A 9,678-nucleotide genomic window follows, 5' to 3' on the forward strand; every position below is an offset into this window, starting at 1 on the left:
CTACATGGTCAGCATCTTTAATCACTCGTCTACCAGCATGACCCAGTGTGCACAAATTATTCATTCGAGAACACAAATTAGTAATTTGTCAACAGTTTTTCTTCTACCATGTGACCTTAGGTGGTATCCATACAGAATAGCAACAGTGAGTTTGGAGCAAATGTTTGAATTTCAGTATTTATGCCAACATACCAGCTCCTCACCATATTAATCACGAGGTTTGATAACTACAAACAAATTGAATTGCAGTGTGCAGTGGAGCTTATGAAGTTAACTTATTTGTCCAGTAGCCTTTTTGGTATCTCCTGGCTACATAAAGACTAAACATCTCTGTCGTTGTTTAGTCTGACTGTGGTTCTGTACTGATGCTTGCTTCTGTCTAAACCTCCTCTTCTTTTTTGCCTTATGCCGTCAACCGGGCTCCGGTTTACCTGGGAATTCTGGGAACCCTAGGTCCTCCAGGTTAGACTCCAGTGGTTTGATGTTGTGGTACATGCTCTTAAATGGGATTTGTGGGGGAAATGAAGGGCGATGCTTAACGTGTCCCATGCAAGGTTCAAAGTTTGAATTTTGTAAAATTTACATTTACAAAAACTCCTGAAACACTTTTTTTATGGTTAAATAATCTTGATTTAATGATGTGAAAAAAACATCAATTTACTGCTTTGAAGATGCATATATTCCAACCCTTACCTCCGTGCTTAAAATCTAATGTTGGCAGGTGTGTTTGACCCTTTCTTTACCCCACAGGACAGACTGGACAATCAGAACTGGTCATAACCAACCAACACATATATTAAAAATTTATCTTAATATATACACATTTACTTCACTACTGTTGTACAAGATCATCATTAGATGAAGAGTTTCATTCTGATGTTATCTCACCATTTTGAGGGAACAAAATTGTGTTTTGGTTCTCCTTTTCTTGTTCACAAAGATATTCCTGTGTGTGTTCTGGGGTATAATTATATATAGTGCAGGTGATTTGTACAGGCTGGAGGAAATGTATAATACGCAGATGACCTGCTGCTGTATTTATGTGTTCTCAGTGGCTGCATTGTGAATAAAAAACAACAGTTTCCATTTATACAATTTAAAATATGAAGTGAGAATATGATTTACTACATCTTTTTCTTTTTAATTATTAAGATAAATTTGCTGAGAATGACAACCACTACGTGGCACTAACATGTCTTAAGCTGATGATACACAGAGCAACTTTTAGAGCAATCGTGCAGTCGAACTTGCCCCTAGCAAGATTGCCCAGCAACATTGCTTAAAAAGTTGCCCCATGTATCATCAGCTTTAGTAGAGTTGATCTTTTTCTTAAAGAAGTAGTTGAATTCATAAATGGAAACCAAACTGATCCCGACTATGGTATAACTTAGTGTGGTATTTCTTTATCATTCTGTACTGGAAGTTTGACTTTTGACATCTGCATATGAAGGTGCACCTGGCCCAGAGGGTCCTCGTGGGCCCGCGGGAAGTGGAGGCGTGAAGGGAGAGAAGGGCATTCCCGGTTCTCCTGGTCAGCCAGGCTTCCCCGGACAGAAGGGAGATGTTGGTGTTCCCGGCTTCCCAGTAAGATAACTTAGTGACAGTTGCTGAATGTTATCTCTTGAACGTTAACTATCAACCTGTTTTGGGATGGTCGAAGAGATTAAATGTGATCGTCGGCTGAGATGTAACTCTCTGGACCTCTTTCTTACCAGGGTCCCTCTGGTCTTCCCGGTGGCCCTGGTATGAAGGGAGATATCGGTCTGCCTGGCGTTCCCGGATTCCCTGGTTAGTCCACAGTACTGTAACAGCGTTTTCTGATTCTTCCAGCTATCCAAACATGTATGTATGAAAAATAAATGTTATTCGCAAGCAAAGCCCAAATATGTTTTTGATTTTGATTTTTGTCAGGACCAAAGGGAGACCCAGGACTCCCCGGTGCCATTGGCCTTCCTGGAGATCCTGGAGATTTCGGAATCCCGGGTGGGTGCGCACATTTACCTTTTCAGTTATATTTACCTTTTCAGTTACAGTGACTGAGCCACATAGGATCATGAGACGTAGAACCATGATGTGCTGCAGCATTGTTACTCATTAGTATTTGCTACGCCTATCTTTTAAGAAGTGTATTAAAGTCTTAAAAGGTGGTACTAAACTTCTATTTAATTCAACACAAAACATTGAGATTTGCCTTTTAAAATCATTTAAATGTTTTGTGGAATGACATTATTTCAAATTGATAATTTTTGTTTTGGAACATTTGACATCTAGGCCCTCCTGGTGACCCTGGTATAGCTCCGCCTCCCCTCGTGGTGAAGGGAGAACGAGGACCCCCTGGTCCTCCGGGCCAGACTGGTGGTCAGGGACCACCTGGCCTTCCTGGGCGTGAGGGACTTCCAGGTGGGTAAAAGTGCACTCTTTGATGGTGCCTGATGAAGGTCATGGGAAAGTTGAGTTTCAGTTAGGGATTAGAAATTTGAACTCTATTGTTACTAATTATGTTTAAATTTTATTACTGTCATCATGCTATATCAGACAACTGACACACTACGATAAGAATAGAAACGTAGAAATAGAAATGTAAAATGTTTTTCTGTTTTTCTTCAGTAGGTAACTTTTATAAAAAGTACAATATAACAAAACAAAATAATCAGGTTCCTCTGGCTCCTCCTACTGCTCCCAATGCCATTTACAAGAATCCTCTGCGCCCGAGTCAAAACAACCAGTCAGAGCCAAGAGAAGTCTCTAAAGCAGCGTCAATCACTGCTCGTGCACACGCACTCACTCAGTCAAGCTCAATATCTTCAGCGTGGCTTCAGACGTTTTGCAAGCACAATGTCTGAGAAACAACCCCAGAATGGCCCATCCTTCCTATGCCAACAACAGAGCATAGTATACACCATGGCGCTCGTATCGACGAGTGGCAGAGGCATGAGGACAAACAGCGGGCAAAGATTTTAGTTGGGGGACAGTGGTGTACTAGCCTCTCAACCTGCTGTTAGACGTCACAGCTCTCTGTGCAGCCTGAGGCCCTGAGCCGCAAAGCATAAGGAGGGCCGTCTTTGAGAAGACGAGTTGATGCGAAAGAGAACAGGCTTTTGGTGAGTCTTGTTACGTGGAGAGTGGGCTCCAAGTTTCACAGTGCAGCCGACTCCTTCTTGTGAGTTTGGTGGGAGGGGCTTAGCGGAGTGAGTAGCAGAGAGAGATGCAGAAGGTTTTCCACTGTTGTTACCGACTGCAGCTTTAAAGTATGCTTAAATTTTGTTTCATTTTCTGCCTTATTGACATTACACAGTGCAGAATTTCACAATAAAATGCAGTTGTAGTTTATGCTACACACAGAAACTATGAAAATTGTTTTCACAGGTGTGAACCTTGCTGGCTCCTCACCTCTCTTTCTTGATGGATATATCTGTTTCAGATGTATTGTAGTAAATGGAGTTGCTCACGCTTAACTTTTAGTCATAACTTTTGTTCACCATTGATATCCATGTCTACCCTCTTTAAATGTGATGTAATTCTTGCCTCAGATGTGGTTTGCTCATCTAACAAAGAACTGTTCTCTCTTCGTGCTCTCAGGTCAACCTGGTGACCCTGGGGAACCTGGTGCGGAGGGTCCTCCTGGTTTCAGCGGCCCACCTGGCAGGAAGGGAGACAGCGGACCTGCCGGTCAGCCTGGTGAGTGAAACAGGAACCAAACATTCTCATCTGAATCAGCCCAGCATGCCTGGTGGTTTAAGCCAAAAAATAAACAGAAGAGTGATGATGTAAGGCTGATGTTGCTGCCACCTAATGGTGGGAATTTTCTTCTTGTTTTATATTGGCCTACTAATTTGTAAAACTAGAAACATAATGTGACTTTGTGATTGAATCAGTTTGTTTTTTCAGCAGTATTGTGCAGATGCAGAACAATCTCTCTGATTCCTAATCGCCTACTGTAGTCCAGCAGCTTAAGATATGCCTTTCCCCTGATCTTAGGTCAACCAGGCTTCACCGGTCCCCCTGGTTCAGACGGTCCACAGGGGCCTCCTGGTCTTCCAGGATCAGTCTCTGCAGCCCATGGCTTCCTCATCACCAGACACAGCCAAGGACAGGATGTGCCTATTTGTCCCCCTGGAACTAACGTGATCTACGATGGCTACTCGTTGCTGTATGTGCAGGGCAACGAGAGGGCACACGGACAGGACCTTGGTATGAAGGACATTTGTTTTACTAAGCCTTTGTTTAACCAGGACGTTGACCTGAAAGGCTTTTGCTATAAGCCCTTAATATATTTGACCTTCTTCTCGCTCTGTCCTCTGTTGCAGGCTCGGCCGGCAGCTGTCTGCGCAGGTTCAGCACCATGCCCTTCATGTTCTGCAACATCAACAACGTCTGCAATTTTGCCTCCCGTAATGACTACTCGTACTGGCTGTCAACACCAGAACCCATGCCCATGTCCATGGCTCCCATCACTGGAGAGAGCATCAAGCCTTACATCAGCAGGTAGGGAAGAATAAGTAAAGAGGTTGGATGTGGGAAAATGCAAGGTGTTCAGTTTTATATATCTGTGTGTGTGTGTGTGTGTGTGTGTGTGTGTGTGTCTAGGTGTTCAGTATGTGAAGCGCCAGCCATGGTGATTGCAATCCACAGTCAAACCATCACGATTCCCTCTTGCCCTTCGAATTGGGAAACTCTGTGGATAGGATACTCCTTCATGATGGTAGGACATTACACATATACACACCCACACGTTTGTACTCAGCACCCTTGTTTACAAAATGTAGCGTCTAGTTTTTAAGCCCAACAGTAACCATCACAATTACATGCTTAACCCAGCCTTAACCTAAACCTAATGCTAGCTTAGCCACAACACCAACTCTAAACCCTCCAACAGCCCTTTGAGGAAGCGAAGAATAACCTTAAGGTCTAAAAATGGCACCAAGTTTCACACCAAAGAGAATTGTGTTGATTGAAAACGCATTTTGGGAACCATGAAACAAACTTTGAAGGCCATTTGAGCCCTAATGCTCCCCCTTCATAAAACAAAAAGTGCATTCAGACCCAAATTCACCACCCAACCGCTGACACTCTCCCCTCACACTGTCAGATCATTGCTCCAGCGTCCGTCTATCTTTCCCCCTGACTTTCCACACTGATACATTTCAACCGTTTTAATGCCTAGATTTTGCATCACAGAACGGAAGTTACACATTATTTCTTATCTATGCAGTGCAATACATAACCAGTCTTTCCTCTCCTCCCCAGCACACTAGCGCGGGTGCGGAGGGCTCCGGTCAGGCCCTGGCCTCCCCCGGCTCCTGCCTGGAGGAGTTCCGCAGCGCTCCCTTCATAGAGTGCCATGGCAGAGGGACGTGCAACTACTACGGCAACTCTTACAGCTTCTGGCTGGCCACTGTTGAAAAGAATGAGATGTTCAGGTACGGATACATGTGCCAGCAGGGCGGTTTACCGATAAGAGAAGTTATTGTGCGAGTGACAGTTCAAAGGTCAGGTTCCAGCGTGTTGTTACTGTACTTATCGGCTGATATACATATGCAGTAAGCTAATATCAACCTGGTAAATACGTATTTAAAAGCCTCCTCAATTTAAAGATTCATAAATCAAACAGTGGATCAATGGGCCTGATGCAAAAACTACTAGCATGAATATATTTGTTCTTACTGTACGTGCACTGCACTGTACACAGAGTTTTCTCTTAGGTAGCCATTAAACACACACAAGAGCATCAATTATGCTAATGATCATATCTCACAAACTTAAACCTTCTCATGGGCAGGTGGAATTCATCAAGTTGAAATTACCAATTTACAACCCAGTGTTGAATCCGACTTGGATGATTTAGTGTGCAAATAAGAAAACTGTTGTAGCTTGAGGACCATTGTTTGTTTTATTAATGGTGGCAAGAAACGTTACTTGACCTACGTAAATTAAGTCACAAAAGTAGCCTTGTTATTTTTAGCCAAACTGTGACCGTGTCTAAACTTAACCAAGTAGTTTTGGTGTTGCATACTGTTTGTCGCTAACTTGACCTCTAAGCCCTACATGTCGAAAAACAACGCTAAAGAGGTACCCAGGGGGTTAAGAAGCGAAGCCAAAGGGTCTTGACCAATAGTCCATAATATGACAAGTTGGAAGTGGTGATGTGTTGTTTTAATGTATTCATATTTTTTATGTATATTTATGCCTCTGTAAAGCACTCTGAATGCTTTGTGTCTGAACGTTGCTATATAAATATATTTCCTTTGCCTTTGGCCCTTTCAGGAAGCCCCAGTCGGAGACTCTGAAAGCGGGTAACCTACGGACACGCGTCAGCCGTTGCGTAGTCTGCATGAAGAGGACGTAACGGCACACGGCAACGAGCGAACCCACCGTTGCCTGGGACAACCGATTGATAAGAGATGATTGGATAACGGGGTCAAGTAGGGGGGTGGTGGCCACAGCGACGGATAGGCCGTCGGCCATGGTGACACGGTGGAATTCCAATGGTGCATTGTCTTCCGGGAAAAAAAAAAAAAAAACTACAACTAAAACAATGGTGCTACTGTGCAACACAGCTTATAAAGAAAAAAGAAAAAACGGACGTAAATAAATCTTACATTTAGTCTTTGTTTTTCTTAAGAAGTACCTCAAAATGAAAGCAGAAAAAAATCCATGATGGATGTGTGACAAACAAAAGTGCATTTTTCATTTCTTTTCCCTTCTTTCCCAAAAGGATCGTTGTTTCCTTTCTCTTAAAAAAAACAAAAATTCACTTTTGATCTGGGTGCAACAACAATGTGATACTGCGCATCCATTTCTAGACAGAAGTGCTCTTCTTTTTTGTTTTTTGTTTTGTTTTTGGCCTTATTGTTGAGGAGTGGATGGTCTTCACGGTTACCAAATCGGCACTTTGACTTCGGAACATCCAAGATGAGAGATGCACTGACGACGAGCTTTCCTTAGTGAGACTGACTGCCTTTTTGTATTACTAGCTCTTCATTCACACGCTGTGTCTCCCTGTCATTTTTCTGTTGTTTAACTAACCCTGCTGTAGCCGCCTTCTAACCATCAGCCTACACCTTCTTTCACTTAACCTTTTTTTTTGTAAGTAATAAAATGTGTATATTATGTAAAACACCTTTTGTTATAGTGTATTAGGTCCTGAATCTGTACCAGCTTTTTGTTATAAGACAATTTTCCAGGTTCTTAATAGCTCACACACACTCACACGTTCACACACAGACACACACACGCACTCATTCATTCACTTCGTTGCTCACTGACACACATCATTGTACAAAGTAAGGCTTTTATGAATGAAACAGTATTTTATATATAATAAATATATATTTGAAAAAAGAGGATAAAAGGTATATAAACTTTATTCGGCTGTGGGGAGATTGTTCACTGTTTTCAAACACAAACGAAGGTCAGGCATTTCACCGAAAAGTAAAGCCAACTACTGAGCACAGACAGAGCCATTTTCCCTAAAACATAACAGACTTGTATGATATTAATGATGCCAATCGCTTAAAATCTTTTGTATTCAATTTGTAGAGTTAATAAATGTTGAACTGAAATAAAGGGGATTTGCTTTTAGGTAGTCTAATGATTGGGGAATGTTACAGATATTTGTGCAAAAAGGATTTGAATTAAATCTTGGCTCCTTGATTAGAAAAAACTTGATATTTGTTTTGTGTTTTTTAACATTTCCAGGTGCTGGGCTTTGCTGTAAAAAGAAGGCCTGAGGTTTTGGGGACCCCACATTTTGCACCCCAAAACCTTCAAATCCACTTTCGCTGGCTTGAATTTGTATCCAAAATTGGTTCAAGTGTTCACACTCGACCCTGTTGAAACACAGGTTGAAGTGTCTGTACATTTAAATCAGGTGTAACGTCCCCTGATGTGGCGCTTCTCTCACATCAGGTGTACAGACTCCTGATACTGTAAGTCTACAAGAGCTGTTTTAGGGGGAAAGAAATGTTTTCCTGTGATTTTATTGTTATTTTTATTTTCTCAAAACTTCTTTTATGAATTCTAATTTTGTCAACCTGGGTGCGATTTAAAAATGTGTTATTTTTTTTTTATTTTTTTTTTTCATGTTGTTATCCAGAAGTTGTTATAAACTTTTATGACTGAAATAAATATTATGTCCGAAGTGCTGTTTTCTGAAAACTTATGATTGTATAATGGTAGAATCTCCCACTGTGGAAAAGCAGCATCATGAACATTTTTGTTGCAGCATCTGATTATGAAACTTACACTGACAGATTTTACTACAAATGCCAAAATCTCTTACAGCTGAACTTACTTCATTTACAATGTTAATTTGACTATTTTTATAGAATCTAACCATGCAGAAAACCAAACTTGTTTAATAGTATCAAAGGGTTGACACTTTTTGTCACTCTTTTTCTGTATACTGTAAAACTTTAATTAAAAGCCTTGTCTGACCCTGGTACTTGCCTGATGTGGCCACACGTTTTGACAACAAAACGCAGGTTTCAAGTAGATTCCTAGTCTGGTTTTTATAGAAGTTCTTTGGATGTATAAAACCTCTTGTAACCCACAGGGTCGCCTGCTTGAGATAGTTCAAAGCTGCTTAGATCGTGTGTACCAATAAAATATATTAAACTTTTCTCAAAATGGACATGATTAACATCATTATATCGGTTAGATTCACCACAATTCAATCGTTTAGTTTATCTTAAAAAGAAACAATGAGCACCAATGTATTATTCATTCAGATATACCAGCATGGCAAACTAATTAGAGGCCTGTGCCTCGACACCTGTCCCAGATATAGGGAGAGTGAGTTCACTGTTAAGCAAATAAAAGCCCAGGCAATTAATCAATGTTTTACAGTAATCAGATAAAATAAACAAGAGATTAGGGGTCTTAATCCCGATTAGATGTGAAATCAGTCTTTAAATAATCTAGTTAATTACTGGAATATTATTTCAGGAGGCAATTTATTCTGCCAAACTCAGAATTGTGACTGCTGCTGTCAGTTTGCACACATTAGGATTACTTTGCTGGATTTAAAATGGATTTTTTTAAACAAGAAATTTATAGAAAACTTCTGAGCTACAATTAATGATGATGCAAAACTGCCAGTCTAGGCTGGATGATGGCTGCGTCTACAACTGGATCCTGTAAAAAATATTCCTCTCACCACAGCCCTGTGAGTCCCTCCATCATCTGTTTGTGAGGGTGACCCACTCCTCCTCCTGGCTGGGGTTCTGGAGAGCGTGACACTTGGTCAACACTCACCGTGAGCAGGGTGACAAACAACCAGGGCTGGACAAGCAGACTCTGTGGTTGTCTGTGATGGTTTTATAATATCTGCAGGGTTGTTTTCCTTCTCGGTATCTGGTGCTCCACTGGTCTGGGATAGTCAATGTTTAGTGGTCTCTAGGTTAAATTTAAAAGATTAAATCTAGATCTGTAGTACAGTGTTGAGTGGCAGCATAATTATTAATCACAACCCATCGATGAAAACTGACAATAGCTAAATATTATGTTGAGTTAATATGTATCTTGACACATTTAAATAACGTGACTTTTACACCTGAATTTTCACAAGCTACTTGATCCAAATACTCAAGCTCAGCTCAAAGATTGCAGTGAGGAGGCGATTTGTGTCTGATGCAACATGGACTTCAAGCTGACCAGGAAAAACACAATGTTCAATGT

The 9,678-nt window shown here is 41.2% G+C and overlaps 1 protein-coding gene across 5 annotated transcripts in view; it reads left to right on the forward strand.

Annotated features, from left to right (window-relative positions):
- Window positions 1-8,140, forward strand: part of col4a5 (collagen, type IV, alpha 5 (Alport syndrome)) — a 62,523-nt gene extending 54,383 nt beyond the window's left edge. For 3 of the 5 annotated variants that reach the window (XM_046064215.1, XM_046064216.1, XM_046064219.1), the window contains 11 exons: window positions 454-462; window positions 1,451-1,584; window positions 1,716-1,788; window positions 1,912-1,983; window positions 2,272-2,400; window positions 3,580-3,678; window positions 3,979-4,191; window positions 4,308-4,485; window positions 4,588-4,702; window positions 5,248-5,420; window positions 6,265-8,140. In XM_046064215.1, coding sequence (XP_045920171.1) covers window positions 454-462; window positions 1,451-1,584; window positions 1,716-1,788; window positions 1,912-1,983; window positions 2,272-2,400; window positions 3,580-3,678; window positions 3,979-4,191; window positions 4,308-4,485; window positions 4,588-4,702; window positions 5,248-5,420; window positions 6,265-6,346 — 1,277 coding nt within the window. In that variant the 3' untranslated portion in view covers window positions 6,347-8,140. The remainder of the gene's footprint in view (window positions 1-453; window positions 463-1,450; window positions 1,585-1,715; window positions 1,789-1,911; window positions 1,984-2,271; window positions 2,401-3,579; window positions 3,679-3,978; window positions 4,192-4,307; window positions 4,486-4,587; window positions 4,703-5,247; window positions 5,421-6,264) is intronic. The other 2 variants (XM_046064218.1, XM_046064220.1) reach the window with 1 other exon arrangement.
- The last annotated feature ends 1,538 nt before the right edge of the window (window positions 8,141-9,678 follow it).

Source organism: Micropterus dolomieu, linkage group LG12, assembly GCF_021292245.1.
Source record: "Micropterus dolomieu isolate WLL.071019.BEF.003 ecotype Adirondacks linkage group LG12, ASM2129224v1, whole genome shotgun sequence".
NCBI lineage: Eukaryota > Metazoa > Chordata > Actinopteri > Centrarchiformes > Centrarchidae > Micropterus > Micropterus dolomieu.